Source organism: Bos grunniens, chromosome X (assembly GCF_055505025.1).
Source record: "Bos grunniens cultivar Pamir isolate PY7600 chromosome X, Bosgru_T2T1.0, whole genome shotgun sequence".
NCBI lineage: Eukaryota > Metazoa > Chordata > Mammalia > Artiodactyla > Bovidae > Bos > Bos grunniens.
The window spans coordinates 13,011,448-13,030,742 of record NC_141194.1 but is presented as its reverse complement, the minus strand read 5'-3'; the positions used below and the strand labels follow the sequence as shown (position 1 = coordinate 13,030,742).

The 19,295-nt window shown below is 43.3% G+C and overlaps 1 protein-coding gene across 10 annotated transcripts in view; it reads right to left on the bottom strand.

The window, feature by feature from the left end:
• NHS (NHS actin remodeling regulator) overlaps positions 1 to 19,295 on the bottom strand; it is a 502,026-nt gene that overhangs the window by 428,542 nt on the left and 54,189 nt on the right. For 6 of the 10 annotated variants that reach the window (XM_086386804.1, XM_086386800.1, XM_086386806.1 and 3 more), the window contains 2 exons: positions 3,102 to 3,191; positions 2,611 to 2,702 (listed from right to left, as the gene is read on the bottom strand). The exons of 1 other annotated variant lie outside the window; for it this stretch is intronic. Coding sequence is in view for 5 of the 9 variants with exons in the window: in XM_086386800.1 (XP_086242926.1) it covers positions 2,611 to 2,635 (25 nt within the window). In the remaining 4 variants the exon portion in view is untranslated. The remainder of the gene's footprint in view (positions 1 to 2,610; positions 2,703 to 3,101; positions 3,192 to 19,295) is intronic. 3 more of the 10 variants (XM_086386794.1, XM_086386802.1, XM_086386807.1) reach the window with 1 other exon arrangement.

Below are 19,295 nucleotides of genomic sequence, written 5' to 3'. Positions count from 1 at the left end.
CTGGGAATTTTGAAAATGAACTTGAAGTCTATGTTGCTTTCATCGCTTTTTGAGGCTTTGTGGGCCAGAACATTTGCTCTGTGTATCTATTTCCAACTCATAATTCAAGATATGTAATTAGTGGTGCCTCCGCCCCCTCCCTGGCAAGCTCAATCAGGCAGAGCCCATCCAAATGTACTGCACAGAATCCTCTTCCACAGCAAACCAGGGCAGATGTTTCTTCCTCCAAAGAATCATTTTCCAACAATTCTCCAGCCAAAGAATCATCACTGGGTTGTCACGAAATGTATCTGCTCTGGAGGAGCTCACATTAATTAACAGGGTTATTAAATACTGGACAAGGGGTTGTATGTGGCTAGAATTCTGTTACATAAAGCTTCAAAGGAGACAGTACCATCAGTTCAGTTCAGTCGCTCTGTCATGTCTGACTCTTTGTGACCCCATGGGCTGCAGCTTGCTCAAACTCATGTCCATCGAGTCAGTGATGCCATCAAACCATCTCATCCTCTGTTGTCCCCTTCTCCTCCTGCCTTCAATCTTTCCCAGCATCAGGGTCTTTTCAAATGAGTCAGTTCTTTGCATCAGGTGGCCAAAGTATTGGAGTTTCAGCTTCAGCATCCGTCCTTCCAATGAATATTCAGGATTGATTTCCTTTAGGATGGACTGGTTGGATCTCCTTGCAGTCCAAGGGGCTCTCAAGAGTCTTCTCCAACACCACAGTTTAAAAGCATCAATTCTTCGGCACTGAGCTTTCTTTATAGTCCAACTCTCACATCCATACATGACCACTGGAAAAACTATAGCTTTGACTATACGGACCTTTGTCAGCAAAGTAATGTCTCTGCTTTTTAATATGCTGTCTAGGTTTGTCATATCTTTTCTTACAAGGAGCAAGCGTCTTTTAATTTCATGGTTGCAGTCACCATCTGAAGTGATTCTGGAGCCCAAGAAGATAAAGTCTGTCACTGTTTCCATTTTTTCCCCATCTATATAGGTACAAAAATATTTCTTTAAAAAGCCCTTTCAAAAAGCCAGTGTGCAGTTGAACCTCATGCTGTCACAATTTTTTTAGACCTGGAAGGAATCTACAGATTCACCCATACATTCAATGATTTACTAAGCATTAGCTGGGTGCCAGGCACTAGAATGGGTGAGACAGATGGAAATGAGTCCCTGGTTAGAGAAGCTTCCAGATCAGTAGGGAAGAAAGACACAAATCAGCAATTTGATAGTATAACAGAAGTGATTAATGTAAAATTCAGCTGAAAGATATTAGACCTGGATGAGGTCTCACAGATTATCAAATCCAGTCAGCCTTTCAGAACCAATACCCCCTTTTTATATAAAAACAAAACTCTAGGCTACCCTTCAGGAAACTACAACACTATCCCCCACTCCCAGAAGATATGAATACTTTAGGAACATGGAGCTGGCTGGCTTCTGTGGATCTTACCCAGCTCAGATTTGTTCTTACTTTGCTTTTTGGGTAGTTTTATTTAAAAAAAAAAACAAAAACAAAAAAACACGCACCACAATCTTAATGTTTTCTAAACACTGAAAGGCTATTTCAAAACTCCTCCCTCTGCTCCTCCTCACGTCCACCACCCTAGTTAAACTCATCCCATCCAAGAGCTCCGTTTCAAAGATGAAGACATTGAGGTCCAGAGATGTGAAGAGCAAGGCTCAGGGATCCTGGTGCCTCCAGTATGGTGTGGGAGGATAAAAGAAATGGCAGGACTGGTTTAAAGAACGACATAGCCTTTGCTTCTCAAAATGTGATCTATGGATCAGCAGCATCAACGTCATCTGGGAGCTTATTAAGATTACAGAATCTCAGCCTCCACCCAAGACCTACAGAATCAGAATCTGCATTTTAACAAGACTCCAGGTAATTTGTATCTCCACTAAAATCTGAGAAGTACTGCTGTAGCAGTCACTGTGGATGACCTCATGCTGTATCTCATTTGCCCGCCTGAATTCATCAGCAGATATGGCAGACAGTTTCCAACAGGCAAGCAGCTTCAACTGCTGGCATCTTAACTCCTTGCAAGTCTAGTGGAGTTGACGCCACAGGGTAAACCCACAACCAGTGAGGGACTGAAGCCAGCAGATAAATGCCACATTCTCCCCATCAACAAACCAGAGTTGATGAACCCCCAGCTGTTATGGTTTGTCCAATTCTGTGAACATCTTAACGTAAAGAGTTCCAAATAATCCTGAAATATTCTGTCTCAAGCTGACTGGAGGATCTTATCAAGATCTACTTTGTTCAGGTGATTGTTTGGTTTTTTCCCTGGCTCCTTGCCATCTCTCCACCTCCTAGTCATCTCCCATGACTTAGGATTACCCCAGGCCTGGGAAAGTAGCACCCAGTAATTTCTTGCAAACAGACTCTACCTGCTTCTCTCATACAGGTTCCCCATGTTGCTTTGGGAATTCATCCAACAATCTCTACCTTTCAAAGCCTTGAATCAGACACCAATCTGACTGAGGCTGGAATTTCAGGGCACTGCTTTCTTTCTTTAGATTGGGTTTTAATCATAGGCTTGCCCTTCTCAAGTCACACTGACCATCGTCCCTTGGGGTCTCTTATTTACTTATTTTACTTACTCTTTCTAAGAGGCATGCCTTCCATGGATGATGACTGTTGATATTCTGCCACCTAGTGGAGGAACCGGAACTGCGGCGATGGAGCCTACAGGCTGAAAAGAAGGAATGAGTAATTTAACCACCGCCATGATCCTACTGAACGTGTATTATGTAGAGACCACTCTATATAGAGGAGCTCATTTAATACTCATAACAACCCCACGATGGAGATGTTTTCCTAATTTCATAGGCTTAAGAAAATTAAGGAATGTGGTGATAGTGATACAGGGAAAGGACAAAAAACAATTAAAGAGCTCATTAATGAATGGGTTACAGGTCTAGGCAACTGAACCTCAACTCTGATGGGGATCCTTTGATAAACCACATGAAACACACGTTAGAATCATCCCACCTGAGGATAGAGGTGGCAGCAGTTATACTGACTCCCATTTCTCATTGGTTGAGGGGTCCTCAAGAATGTTAACTCATCCACAGCTCTGGGTTGTACCTACTTGTGGCTGAGCAGACCTCAGTGGTGTCAGAGACTGCTCACAGCAAAGAAATGAAGATTTGGGCTCTTGAGGTGGGAAGCTGCCAGCACGCTGGAAACAGAATGTGGTAGAATAAGATTCTGGTCCAGGCATGTCACACTCCAAAGTCCATCTTCTAACCTGTCCATCTATACTGTCTCAATAGCTCAACCACATATAAAGCGTATCACTCGTCAAGTTCTTCCATGTAGTCAGCACTGCCAGGCAACAGTTGGCAGAGCTCGAGTTCTCCTATCAGTTCTGGGTTAGACCGTAATTTGAAGCCAGGGTCCATATCTTCTATGGACCACCCCCCTCCTCCCCCGCCGATCACTGTGGATGATTATAGCCTTTGAAATGCTTCATGTCATCATGCTCATGAACAGGGACACTGCATGAGCTGTTTGAGCTTTAGCCTGGCAAGGCCTAAGAGCTGGAAATCCCAAAGCAACTAGTGGCCACCTAGGGCAGGTTGTGGACAGGGGGTGCCACAGCCCCACAGTTCTTGGTTTTATCCAGGCCCTCCCATCTTTGCATTTTCTTCAACAGTACCAAGATACAAATAGTTATCAAGGAAAGAGCTTTCACGAGACAGACCCAGATTTCACTCTGAGCTCTGCCATTGACCAGCTGAAGGAACTTGAGAAGGTCACTTGACTGGCCTGAGTATTCGTCAGTGGGAGCTGATACTACATACTGCCCATAGGATTGCTAGTGACTGAACAAAATAATGTGCAGAAAGCAGACCAGGATCCCAGGCTTCAGGTGCCACTAGTTTATTCAGGAGGCACAGATAAAAAGGGCGGGGAAGCAGGAGGACTAAAGCCGGGAAGGGAGGGCAGCCGCGGCAGGGTGCATTGCTAAGCTGGCTGCCACTGTGGGCAGTGGGAACCTCATTCTGCAGAAACAGTTTGAGTATGAGGCCCTCAGCTCAGAATCACCCCCAAAGAGTGAGGGAACTGCTATATTTGTGGACCAGTTCCTGCGAGTCATTCATTGAGAACCACTCCCTGGGTGCACAGCTGTGGGGACTGGAGGGGGTAGGAATAAGCCCCTCCAGCCTGGAGATGTGGATGCTGGCAGGTGGAAGCGGGCCGGAGTGCCCCGACAGCACCCTGGACCATGAGCAAGGTGTTAACAGCATCCACTCTCAGCTGCCAGCCTGTGCCACTCGGTATATCGGCCCCACTCTCTTGCTGCCACGCCAACCCATCCCCCATCAAAGACTCTTCCGCCATTCTGTCGAATACAACGTGTGAGGCACTTGCCATTCTTCTCTATCATCATGTTCTGCTGTAATCCCGACGCATTATTCTTTTAAATATTCGTGCCTGGGAAATCCCATGGACAGAGAAGCCTGGCGCCTATAGCCCAGGGAGTTGCAAAGAGTCAGACATGACTTACTGAGCAGACGCACATAGCTGATGAACAGTGTTGTGTTAGTGTCAGTTCAGTCCAGTTCATTCGCTCAGTCGTGTCCGACTCTTTGCGACCCCATGAACCGCAGCACGCCAGGCCTCCCTGCCTATCACCAACTCCCGGAGTCCACCCAAACCCATGTCCATTGAGCGTGTTAGTGTCAAGTGTACTGCAAAGTGATTCAGTCATACCTAAACATATATCCACTTCTTTTCAGGCTCTTTTCCCATATAGGCCATTACAGAATATTAAGTGGAGCTCCCTGTACTATACAGGTCCTTGTATCTATTTTATATACTGGTGCATCACTCTTCATCTCTTTTCCGCACTACAGTCCTCTCCCCTCTCCTCTCTCACCCAACATCTCTTCCTCAGTTCCCTCATGTTGCAGTCCCCACTCTCTGGCGACCATCAGCTTCCAGTTGTGCAGGAGTCAGTCTCTGTGCTATTTCAGAAGTCTCTTCTCCTATGACTCACGTTGGCAAAACCATCTCTCTCTCTCTTGCTCCATGAAAGGGCAGGTTACCATGCAAAATGAATATTAAAGGAAAGAGCACTGAGGCAGACACTGTGGATTGCTCGGCCAATGGCTATTCCATCCCCTTCTTCTTATCAGGAACTTACTGATTTTTTTTTTTTTAACTTTCAGAAAAAGGCATATTCTTCAGAGAGGTCAAGATCAAAGGAGAAGTACTTTGGGATCTTAGCCAATCAGGGGCTAGCCTTTCCCTTGCAAGTGACTGATTTAGACACTGCCTGGGTAAGCAACGCTGGCCAAGGAGACCTAGGAATGCCCAGGGCAAGGTAGGCCTTGCTTATGAAAAGGGATCTTTTTTCTGCTTCTGGACATGGTTACCTGCACGAAACATCCAGAATTGCCATAATCCTCTTGGAACCATGAAGAAAATACAACAGAATATGAAAGAAATGAACTAGCGTCACTGTATTGTCGAGCCACTGTTTCCACCAACCCTAGAGCCAACCTATCAGATTAAGTCCAATATGATATGATAAAGTCTTTATGCTTTAGAACTTGGTTAAAAAAGTACTTATGAGAGAATGATTTTAATTCACAATGTTCTTAATGGCCCATATATTTCACTGGGCTTGGCCACATTCTCGAACATAGTGTCATTATGCATGTAATGTCTGTAAGAATGAGCCTGAAGAGACACAGGAGCACATCTAAATGAGCCCATCTGGCCTTTAATTAATACAACTCCTAAAAAGTCATGTGGAAACTGAATTTTTTCTATGTTGAAGAGCAAGCAAACTAAATTAGATGGAAGTGTTCTGGACAAACCTGAGGTCATGATAGCTTATGAATCACTTTCAACAATAAGACTTCCTTTAAATAAGCAAGCCCATGGCAAATCCTTTTGGGTTCAGAGGAATTTTATTATAAAAGTATATATTCTCCCTGTGATGAGTGATTCCTTAAATTGGAATTTGGCTTCAGGGAATCCGTGAATCCCATGAAATTAGAAGCAACATTCTATGCGTAAATGTGAATTTCTCTGAAAAGATAACTAAGCTTTCATTAGATTTTGAAAGGAATTTATAATTGCCCTCCTACCTACACACACACACACACACACACACACACACACAACTTAAGAGCCACTGCTAATGTTCAGTTCAGTTCAGTGCAGTTTAGTCGCTCAGTCGTGTCCAACTCTTTGTGACCCCATGAATCGCAGCACGCCAGGCCTTCCTGTCCATCACCAACTCCCGGAGTTCACTCAGACTCACGTCCATCAAGTCAGTGATGCCATCCAGCCATCTCATCCTCTGTCGTCCCCTTCTCCTCCTGCCCCCAATCCCTCCCAGCATCAGAGTCTTTTCCAATGAGTCAACTCTTCGCATGTGGTGGCCAAAGTACTGGAGTTTCAGCTTTAGCATCTTCCCCTCCAAAGAAATCCCAGGGCTGATCTCCTTCAGAATGGACTGGTTGGACCTCCTTGCAGTCCAAGGGACTCTCAAGAGTCTTCTCCAACACCATAGTTCAAAAGCATCAATTCTTTGGTGCTCAGCTTTCTTCACAGTCCAACTCTCACATCCATACGTGACCACAGGAAAAACCATAGCCTTGACTAAATGGATCTTTGTTGGTGAAGTACTGTCTCTGCTTTTGAATATGCTATCTAGGTTGGTCATAACTTTCCTTCCAAGGAGTAAGCATCTTTTAATTTCATGGCTGCAATCACCATCTGCAGTGATTTTGGAGCCCCCAAAAATAAAGTCTGACACTGTTTCCCCATCTATTTCCCATGAAGTGATGGGACCGGATGCCATGATCTTTGTTTTCTGAATGTTGAGCTTTAAGCCAACTTTTGACCTGCCTCTTGAGAAATCTGTATGCAGGTCAGGAAGCAACAGTTAGAACTGGACATGGAACAACAGACTGGTTCCAAATAGGAAAAGGAGTACGTCAAGGCTGTATATTGTCACCCTGCTTATTTAACTTATATGCAGAGTACATCATGAGAAATGCTGGACTGGAAGAAACTGCTAATGTAGGTGTTTTCAAAGCCTAGATTTTCTTACAGAGGCATACTCTTGTATTTGGAGGCACTCTGACGGAGGGCTAGTGTATTATTTTGAGGAACCAATGTTCATATCCAATTTGTGAATTCTCAGATGTCACACCAGATGTCCTTATTTTCATGAGGGCTCTTAGGCCCTATGGGGAAAAAATATGTGAAGGAGATTTTGGAACTAGTTGCCATGCCCTGTATTCCCAGGAGACATGGTCGACCATTGGAGTAATGACCCCCAATTTTTTCCTCTGTATGTCCCTATATCAATCTAGCCCTTACATCTCACATACTAACTCTGAACTTGGCCACGTGACTTGCTTTGGCCAAGGGAACAACAGCAACTGTGATAGAAGCAGAGACTTGAAAAATACTCAAATATTGGTGATTTCTCTCTTTTTTACTGTTACTGGAGTCCCTGCCACCACCTCCATATGAAAAAGCCTGGGTTGTTAGCCTGATGGATAAGAAACATATGATCCAGTCACCTCCATTATTTGTACAGTCAATCAATTCTCAGAAGCAGAACACTCATCTGGGTGGCAGCTGACTGCAGGCACATGAGTGAGTCCTGTTAAGACAGCAGTAGGACCATCCCACTGAGTCCAGCCCAAACTACCAACCCTATAAACTGAGTAAATAGCTTATTGTTGTAAGCCACTAAGATCCCCGGTGGCTCAGATGTTAAAAAAAAAATGTATCTGCATTGTGGGAAACCTGAGTTCCATCCCTGGGTTGGAAAGATCTCCTGGAGAAGGGAAGAGCAACCCACTTTAGTATTCTTGCCTGGAGAATCTCATGGACAGAGGAGTCTGGCAGATTACAGTCCATGGGACTGCAAAGAGTTGGACACAACTCAGTAACTATAGTTTCACTTTTTTCACAAGTTTGGGGATAGTTTGTTATGCAAATGCTAACTGATACAGGAGGGAAGACAATGGCTGTTTTTCCCCTGGCACCAACATCCTTTGTGGTCGTATATGGTGGAGACAGGAGGAAAGACCAGAGCTGCTGTAAAATCATGTTCCAGACCATGGAAAGGGTCTGCAACAGCCCCAGAAGTGGTGGTCAGCAGGCAGGCTGAGGAGGATGGGCGGCCAGTGAGCAGAGGGGAAATAGGAGCCCTATGCTAGGTTCTTGCTGCCCCTGGCCTCGCTAGAGTGATCTGCACCCCAGAATAACTACTGGGCCCCTCCCTTCACCCACTCTACCTCTCACCAAAGGAAGGTCTGGTAGGGGGTAGCTAGAAAGTGGTTTTCAAGGGTTATTCAGTCCCCTTTTATAAAATGAGAATTAGAAGAGATTAAGTAGGAAAAAGGAACATCAGGAATTGAGTGTCAGAGATGGAGAAAGGGAGTCAAAGAACAAAGGAAAGAAAAAAATGATAGAAAAAAAACAGGAGAGAAAGAAGATGTGAAATGTTACCCAGACTTGATTATAAAGAGTATGAAGGAAAGCATATGATCATTATTTTCAGGTGCCTGCACTCCCAGTAGCCATTTAACCTTCCCAACTGTCCTGGAGAAATCGAGGCTCACACAGGTCATGGAAGGTGCCCTAAAATTACACTGCCCCAAAGTGGCAGGACCATGACCGAGGCAGTCCTTAGCCCACAAAGAAAAGCAGCCTTGACGTGGATAATAACAACAGACTACACTTCCGGGTGCTTACTACGTGCCACACACAGACGGAGTGCTTTACACAGCTCGCCCATTTGGTGCTCGGAGTGGCCAGGCACCAGGATAACCATCATGCCCAGTTCACAGATGAGGACACAAATGTAAAGAGAGGTGAAGCAGCTCGCCCAAGATCACAGAGCTGGGAAGTGGTGAGGCCGGATGAGCCTGGCTGCAGAGTCTGCACCTGCAGCACCTACACCACCACACCCACCAGTGTGCTACCGGAGACCACGCCCACCGCGGGTGCCACCCTCCGGGGTTCTTAAGTGGCCTAGGGCTAGGCTCACAGTACTGCGACCGGCCTCAGAGGAGGACTGGTCACAGTGTAAAGATCTGGGAAGGCAGGAACATCCGCGAGGAGACCAAGTAGAGCCTCCTTCACGTTATAGAAAAAGGCCTGGCTGCCGTGTGCTCCACAGCCAAGCTACAGCCAAGCATCCCTCTGGGATACACTTGTATGACAGCCCAGTGCACTGAACGTCACAGGAAAGAATCAGGAATGGTTCCCTCTCATTTTTGACGTTTGGGCCTTTGGAAGCTGGAAAGAGACTTTGCTGGGAGCTGTCTGAAGAAACAGTGAGGGGTGGTGAGTGGGAGATGAGAGCACAGAGAGGATATTGGTGAGACAGACAGAGACACATGGAGGGGAGGGGAGCCAGAAAAGAGGAGGCTGGTCCCCCCGGGTGGTTTTGCATTGTTGACTGCATACCTTTTACACTGAAGTCCCCTGGGAGCCACAGGTGCATCCCAGCTGCACCCAAGCGAGTCTGATTCAGAACTAGATTCCCTAGCAGTCTCCTTCTCTCTAGATCTTAGATGATAATCCCAGGAGAAGAAAGAGTGGAAGATTCCACAGAAATGTTTCGCTTTTGAAGTTCCTCTTAAAGAAAAGCAATCACCTTTGTCTCCGCATCTCCATCTCCTCTTTTCTGAGTTTCTTCTTGGTCACCAACATGCGTTTAAGGCACTTCAAGGCAAGACACACCAGAAATCAGTTTAGCGGGAAGACTCATTTTAAAAAGAAGAAGAAAAGGCTTTGATTATGGTGGCAATGCTCATTTTTGTGATATGAATCCAACTGAAATAAGGAGACAGTGGCTTTGGCAACCTGGGGGATCTTCTGTGTGTTTTTTGCGGGAAATTTCTGGATCTCTGGGCTTTGAGGAGTTTCGGCATCAAACCATCTGCCCCCTTTCTACACAGAACAGAAGAAAGGCAGTGTGCAGGCCCAGATTCTCTGCTCTGTGGTTTGAAATGTTTCCAGGGAAAGCACGAACACTCCCAAGAACCCTAAGGTATGTATTTAAATTTCTGAGATGGAAGTTAAAGGTAAGAAAAGAACACAAGGTTTCCAAAGGGAAAATTCCAGAAGTAACCATGGAAACTGTTCCAAGGTCTTCAGAGTAGTGTCACATCGAGCCGAGAGACAGCCAGCCCCATCAGTGGGAAATGAAACCCTAAAGCAGACAAGCTAAGCAAAGGGCTGAAATGAACTGAAAATGATTGAAACAATTTTTAATAACCAGGAAGCAATGAAAATCATGGGCTTCTATACATGAGTGATACAAGCATCCATATGCTTTCTGTAGCCCTTCAGCCTGAAGTTGTATTGCAATCACATGCATACCTCCAGGCTTTCCAAGTGGACCAGCACCGGATTTCAAGACTTTATTTATTCTCATACATGTATTCATTAGTTTACTCTTTCGATCAACAGCTGTTATAAGCTATCAGATGGCTACACCTAGGCATCCATTCAGCACTTATTCAGTACCTACTATGTGCCAAATATTCTACTGCACATGAGATATGATTGTAAACAAGACAGATACAGCACCTGTCTTCACAGAGTTTGCCATCTAGCTTATGTTGTGCTCAGTCATATGAAGGATTCAGAGAAGAAAGAATAAGTTTGTTAACCTCAGGGAAGCCACAATGTCATTATGAGGAAGAAAAAACACAGGATCAGTAAGAATTAAATACTTACACAAGCACTAGATCAGAATTCCAGGCAAGAACACAAGCAATGTCGTGGGTGATATATTTCCATTTTCCCCTTTTATCCCTGCCCAAGCTCACCCCCAAGCTTATCTCCAGTTATTTAATACATTGTGAAGTTCCTTTGTGAGGGGAATCCTTAATGAGGTGAATGTCTTGAAGCAAATCTACCCAAAGCCTGTCTACACTGCAGTCATCCCTTAACCTGTATCTCCAGAAACAACTTTGGGTGTAGGTAAATTTCCAAATCTACTGATGAAGGGATGGGGTGAGACGAAATACATCTTTGAGACCTGCTACTTTGAGGGCATCATAAATAACCAGTCCACTGTGAATTATGTTCCTGAACCAGCTCTCAGCCTTTAGGAATTCCCAGTGGTGTCTTCGCTCTCACCTCTGGAGCTGGACCAGTACTAGACAACCCTGCCAAATTCAAAACAAAATGACAGGTTTCTGCCTGCTAGAAGACCAGGAAAATGTGTGGGTCTTATAAGAAGAAAAAAAGTGGAATGTGATCATCAACCTTGACCAGGGATCTCACACTGATGACCGTGTGAAAATGGGGCAGAGTCAGGCCTCGGGGCTGGGGGTGGGGAGGAGATAACCCTGCCCCCTTCCTCTCACCGGCATTGGGCATGCCCCTCCCTTTTTGAATGACACAGATGACTAATTCACCATTTGGGAAGACTTCTGTGTGTATTCCAAGAAAATGACTCCTGGCTTATAGAAGTGAGGCTTGTTTGAATCTTTGGCTATGTAACTCCCAAGATGGACTGGTGGGGAAAAAACTATATGATAGGTTGTGGTGGTGCTTAGTCATGTCCAACTCTATGTGACCCCATGGACTGTAGCCCGCCAGGCTCCTTTGTCCATGGGATTCTCCAGGCAAGAACAGTGGAGTGGGTTGCCATGCCCTCCTCCAGGGGGTCTTCCGGACCCAGGTGAGGGGAAGACTATTACCCTCACCACAGACTGTGCTCCCTTTCTCCTCTGTTTCTACTTTACTTATCACTGGCAGAGAAACAGAACCTGGCAGACAAAGCAAAACCACGATCCTGGGCTATTGTGGGCTAACTGTGAAGAAAGCAGGGTTGGAAAGCAAGTCTCAAGAGGCTCGGCAACGCTGACTGATGGACTCTTTTCAGGCAAAAGTGTGGCAGTCTTGCTGAAGAGAGAATGCCGACTCTGGTTCATTTCAATTTCCTTCCATTTCTCCATGAATCAAAATCATTTTCACTTCATTGAGTTTTGATGATAATCTGGTGATGAGCTACTCATTTGTCAGAATTTTCTAATTAGCACAGAAAGGAAAGGAATCTTCAACATGGTTTGTCTCATTTGCTTTCCTCTAAGGCAGAGGTCATAAATTTATGCAGTTGGCTACCTTATCCGTGGTTTTTTGGTTTTATTTCACTTGGTAGAGGGAAGAAAAAAAATGAGGTCTCCAGATCTGACCCAGGCTCACAAATTTATACTGGGCCTAATTCTTACCACTCTAAAAGGAAATATGTGCTCAAAATAATAAGCACATATTAGTTTACTGTTCTGTGAGTCAGTGATCTGGCCTGAGATCATTGGACAGTTCTTCTGGTGGTATCATCTAGACTTAGGAATACAGCTGCTGTTGGCTAAAGGACTGACTGGAATCTGGTCATCTATGGTGGACTCATTCACACATCTGGTGGTTGATGCTGGCACTTAGTTGGGACCATGTAGGTAATTGATCCATACATCTTTGACCAGCCAGCCCCAGCTTACTCATATGATAGAGTTCACAGGGGTCCCAGAGATCCCTGAGGACCAAGAGGGGACAACCTCAGTGTGGAAGTACTTCTCAAGTCTCTGCTTCTACTATGTTTTCTAATAGCCCACTGCTTAAAGCAAGTCACAAGGTCAAGACCAGATTCAAGGGGTGGAAAAACAGACTCCATACCTGGATAGGAACTGTTGCTGAGTCACACTGCAAAGTGAGGGGGGTGCATGTAGGAGAAGAAAGAGTTGTTGTGGCCACTTTTTGCAAATAATCTCCCAGAGCCCTGTTGCTGTTTGAGACAGCAGCCCATGCAAGGACTCCTTTGCATCTGGCTGGCAGTGTAACAGGCTTGGTTGGACTCCATGTTTCATGTTTTCCCTCTGGTAAAATGAAATGGTTTGGAGGAGACAAAGGAAAAGATGTGAAGTGCTTAAAGTTGCCAGAGGGTATTGTTTCAATTACATTTCCATATCTTTACAAGAACAAAATCACACACATATGTATATCTTGTATGTATGTATATACACAGAGAAATTATGTATATACACATACATACTGTGTTCTTTTGATAAGGACACGTGCTAGTACAGAGTCTGGGCACCTCTTTTTTTGTATGTGAAAGCAGTGTTGATAATGTCCATCAAATAAATAAATGCTCCCAACCTTGACTTATTCATTTGATAGAAATAGAAAGTTTTTACATCAATCTGTAAGCTGATCTATATAATCCCCATAAAACACACACATACTCAAACACAAACTCATTATATTTTCAAGCTGAGTAATAATTATTTAGAAGTGATAAGATTTTCTTTTCACTTTCTTACTTTTAGGACAACATACGTTGATCCAGTCTATTATTTTGTGTAAGGTGCATATGCCAAAGATGACAAAAATGATGGTGGTATGAGTGGAAGAGGGGCTTACCTCATGGCTTAGCAGCAAAGAACCCGCCTGCCAATGCAGGAGACATGAGTTCAGTCCCTGGGTGGGGAAGATCCCCTGGAGAAGAGAATGGCTACCCACTCCAGTAGTCTTGCCTGGGAAATCCCATGGACAGAGGAACCTGTCCATGAGGTCCTAAAAGTGTCAGAGAGTCAGACACGACTTAGCTGCTAAGCATGCACATGCATATCATACATACATCAGTCAGGGTTTGGTCAGGGAATCAGAAACCACTCTAGGTATTCTGAGAAGAAAAAGATTTAATGCATAAAATTAAATGTTTACAAAACCATTGGAAGGGCTCAAGAAATGATGGTAGGGAAAAGTTGTCCCTAGCTTCCAAGAAATCAGGAACTGATAAAAATTGTAGAAAGCTCCCATTCATGGAGATCAACACTGAAATGGGTAATCTACAAAAGAATGTCTAGAAGCTGCTGGAAAACCTCACATCTATTGTCTTGAAAAGCACACACAACTTCTGTTGCCATTCTAATAACTTTTGCTTCTCTTCTGCTTTTCAAATCTTGCAAACATCCCTATCATTGGAGGACTTTATTATGAAAGCTGGCTCGCAAGGGTTTCTAGAAGATAAAGCTACTAGTCTTGGCGCCCTTCAGTAGAGGGGAGAGCACATAAAGAAATGAGGATGAATACTTGTCAAAATAAAACCATTTAGCACAGACCCCCAAGTCTTAACCTTATAGCATGCAGTATTCTTAAGACTGTGATCCCATATTGTATGGACATATTGTAACAAAATGCAGTCAATCTGTACATACTAGTTTTGTGCTCTTTTTTTCCTAACCCAACTTTACTGATGTAGCCATATAACTCTCAAAACCCATAAATTGATCATTTTCATAGTAATAATAGATTTCTTTTATTTAATATATGTGAGCACCTTTGAGTTCGTAATTACACAAGTGGATTTCTAATATTTTCCACTGCTATACAAAGCTGTGAAGATCTACTTTCCCTCTTTTTGAATTAACTTCTTAAGTGTCATTCTCCCAAAGAATTAACAGGTCAAAGTACATAATCAGTTCCTTAAAAGATACTGTCTTGTTAAAGCTAATGTAGAATAGTAAATTGTACTAATAAACATTACGCAGAATAATCTTACACCATATGGCATTATTCAATCTGTTACTAGCTTTTATTTTCCTCTGAGTATATAAGGGATTAAAAAATATAGGTTCACACTAAGACATCTGGCTTCAAAACAGTTTAAGTCACAAAGTGGTGTGTGTGTGTGTGTGTGTGTGTGTGTGTGTGTGTGTAGCTTTCTCACCATTCTTCCCTGAGTCTGACAATCCCACTCACAACTTTTGGCTAGTCCCTGGATGTTATAGGCCGTACCTCAGGGGTTCTGAGAGGCCTCTGGGGTCAGCCCACACTCCAGAACTGCTGTTTGCCTGAAAGCGGGCCAGCCCTGCCTGCTCCAGGACTTCTAGGGAGAGGGGTTAGGTCACTGCCACACCTCAACTTTGACATGGAGCTCTCTCCTTCAACTCTTGACATCTTTAACCACTCCCTTTGATTGCCCTCTCCCAGCCCCACAGAAGGTCAAGACTGTGACCAGGACTCAAAGTTATTATGCTCGAAGGCCACCTCCTCTAAGAGGCCCCTCTGATATCCCAAATAAAAGACATCTCACTGCAGAACTGCCGTGAGACTTCATCTGTACTAGATTTTGTACAACTTTCATTTTTTCTCAATTGTTAAGTGATCCATGCTTATTGTAGAAGAATTGAGAAATATGGAAAAGATTAAAGAGGAGATAATCACTGTCAATATTTTCCTGTTATCCCTTTAGCCTTTTTCATGATTTTTTAAAGCATAATTGAGAGCATACTATGGATATAGTTTTTTTTAATCTAACATTTTATCATGAGCATATTTTCATGTTGTTAATTTTTTGATGTCTCATTTCAACAGGAACATAAATTCTATTGTACATATGTACTGTAATTAATTCTCAGTTGTTCCATATTTAGGTAGTTTCCAGTTTCATACTATTATACATAATGCTGTGATAAACATCCTTAATAATAAATCTTTGTCTACATGTCTATTTTCTTAAGACGGGTTTCTAGAAGTGCAAGTATTATTATGAATTAAACAACACTTTTATTTGAGAATTTGACAAAATTAAGGATCCTTTTCCCAGAATAATCTACTCAAACATAGACCCAAACTTATGCATACACTTCATAGAAATTTACCTGAAGCTCATGTGTGGATTTCATGGGGGTCCAAGAATCCCTAGGTTAAATATATTTCAATCACTAGGTCAAGAGATGTGACAAAATTCTAAGATAATGATAAATAGTCCTAATTTTTTAGAGCACTTACAAACATCTGTCCCACTTTTACAGTACAGATAGTACTTTACACCTTTTACAATTATTATTCATGTCTTACCACCTTGTTAGACAGCAAGCTCTCTGAGAAAAAGGGTCATGGCTGATTTGTCTCTGAATTTTCCACAGGACTGAGAAAAGTGCCTAACCCACAATGGATGTTCAGCAAAGGGTCATTGAATCAATAACTCAAAGTCAAGAAGGAAAATAAAGTTCCAAATATGATCATCTGGAAAGAGATTTGGAGTATGCTTCACACTCATGACAAACAAACGGTACTAAGAGATGGTCGCCAGAGCCACCACAAGCCTGGTAAGCAGAATGGGGATGTTACTTTGCAGAGCCAAAGGGACAATGCTGCAAACAGATCTTCAGATTTCAGAGCAAGTGCCCAGTGCTCCATTTCTGCAGCGTGGAGGGTGGCTATTGCCTGTCTCTATGATACTGAGGACTCTGCACCAGCAACTGGCCATCAGTTCCTTGCTAGTGAAGTATTTCTAAGAACCACAATGACTATTAACTCCAGGATTAAGATTATATTCAAGTCATATTACCAACCTCAGTTAACTGCTCACAAAGTGCACATTTTTCAAGCAATGTGGAAGTGACCAGACGCATCACTGGCAGACATGCTTAGTGGCCTATCCCACAGCATCCACTGCTCCGTGCCCCTCCCCTGCCCCCCCACCATCCTTCTCTGTGAGAAGACATTCACCCTAATTTGGTTTGGGTTGGCAATGGGCCCAGGCCTAAAGGGTGACTATGATAAATGAGAAAACAATTGTGATAATTCCATCCCCCCTTTGCAGGTACTGCTTTACCTCACATAACGACTGCTCAGTCTTCAGTCAGACTTTTTGCTATCATGGCTCTTGAAAAGTTGCACCACTTTGTGAACAATGACTCCCTTTTTCCCCCAACAGATTGACCTTTTCCACCCCAAAACACACTAAACAAATATGCTGTAAGACGTGATATGACATCATTGCAGTCTCAGGCTGAGTCCCGCTCACCAATTTTACTCGACATATATTTACTTGTCAGAGCACATCATATGGAATGAATTTGGATTGAGCATCATGTTTAAATGAGCCCACAATGTTCTGTTTTGCATATGGAAACCAAGCGCAAGGGATGCAGAGGTGTCAGCTCCATCTCTTTCAGTCCTTATGCATGTGCAATTTCCCAAGCTTCAAACCACTCTGTTTATTTTTTTTATTTTGTCTAAAGATTATTTCTAGGCTGTTACTTCACATTGAAGTGCACTTAAGAACAAAACAACCAAGAAATCCCTCTCTAAAGTTGGAAAGCTGGAGAAACAAGTGGTGGAGACAAAAGAATTCACCTTCCAAAGAATGACTCACACACTCTCTCCACCACCATTCCTATCAAAAGTCTAGTTTTTCTACATTACATTTTGTGTACAAACAGCAGTTATTTACTTTCACATTGTTCTTCATTTCTTATGAAAATTTGATTTCACTTTTGCTCGATATATTTTCTTATCTGTGAAAATTATCTGGGTATCTTTGATTGAGACAGACTAAGCTGTCATTTTTCCCACAGAAATTAATGACTTAAAAAAAATGAATAGCTTTTGACTCAATGGCAGGGCTTTCAAGACTGAATGAAAATCATAAAGTGAGAGACTGGGGTACTTCTCAGCCCACCTTGCAGCTAACGATGGCAATGAGAGTCTGTTCCGGTCAAAGAGAGGGAAAGCCTCTTGGGGATGGAGGGGGTAGTTTCTGGGGAAGATTTTTCTCCCCCTTACAAGAACACGTTTCTCCCATCCCAGTCTTCCTACCTTGAATTTTAAGGTATTTTAAACACTGATTGGAATAGAGCTAGGGCAGCCTTCTCGTCAGGGAGAAAAGCATCAGGAGAATCACACCATGTCAAACCAGCACCCTGACCTGAGAGAGCTGAAGAAACAATCCTAGAGCCATCCACCAGACACAGTTATGTGTGAAGCTAACTTAAGCTTTGAGTCTACACCACAACAAAGTGCAACAACATAAAATTGACTCTGAGTTTTCTCTTTATAAAATATTTTGGCCAACCCTCTGAGTTCCTTAGCCCAGCTGCTTGTCTTCTAAATTCCTTTGCTTACCCAGTTTAGGGATCATCATCTCAGGGTCCCCCCAAAAGCCCCATTCCTCTCACAGTATTATGCAAAGTCACTGAACTCTCGACACCTCCACTGGATTGACAGCCATTTCCACACATCACTGTTCAATGCTTTATTATAAAATGGGCCAAACACTCCACTGGCAAAGACAGTAAACTATCCACCCTTGACTTGTGCCTCACTTTGCAGACTCTCTGACGGAAGGGAGGAGACATTCCATTCTTTATTGCTGTGGATTATGCCACCACTTTAGAAGGCAGATCTGGATACAGTCAGTTTGGGTTTTAAATAATACTTTTTCTCAGTTTCAAAAATATTGTCATAGTGTGTTTGAAAGAACACAGAACTGGAACTCGGAAGACCTACATCTCAATCCAACCAAGCCTGACTATTTACAAGCATCTCAGGATGCCAGTGTCCTTATATGGAAAAGCATAGGGGAGGGGAGGAATGTACTAAAAAGTATCTATGGTCCCATCCTACTTGAGCGCTTTCTAAATGAGCTATCTGGGGCCTGAGAAGCCAGCTGATGCAACATTTAACTTAGCACGTGTGATCAACCTCTTTTCTATTTTTAGTTCTGAGGCTTGATTTATCATGGTTAATTGTATACTTGATATTTTGTTCAGATGCTCCATTTCCTTTCCTGGCTTCCAAAGTTATACTGATCTCTGTACACTGACACCGCAGGCAGAAGGGGAAAATGAAGGGTTATGAAACAAAATCAAGTAATCAGACAGACTTACATATGTGGTGGTGGTCGGGGGGTGATGGGTATACAGAACTAGCTGTTCACTGCAGCTCTATTTGTAACAGCAACAGAGTGGAAAGAATGTAAACGTCCATCACTAAAAGTCTGGTTTACCAAATTATGACACAGTCCTAATATTGAATACTAGGCAACCATTAAAAAGAACAAGGCAGGGACTTCCCTGGCCGTCCAGCAGTCAAGACTCCACACTTCAACTGCAGAGGACACCAGTTCGATCCATGGTCAGGGAACTAACATTCCCACATGCCACCTGGTGCAGCCAAAAAGTTAAAGAAAAAAAAAAGAATGGGGCAGATTTTCATGTACTGATATGAAAGGTGCTCCTAGATAGGTAGATCAAAACATCAATAGAGAGAGAGTGAGAGTGTGTGTGTCTGTTATGGTCCTCAATAATGTATATACTGTGCTGCCATGATGGAAAAAAATACATGTGTTTGCTTGACTATACACAGACTATCTTTGGAGAGAGATATCAAAAATGCTAACAGTGATTGCTTTCTGGGATAGGAGATAAGAATCTGAGGGATGAAGATATGAAGGAAACTTACTCTTTATTGTTTATTTTTGGCATCTTTAAAA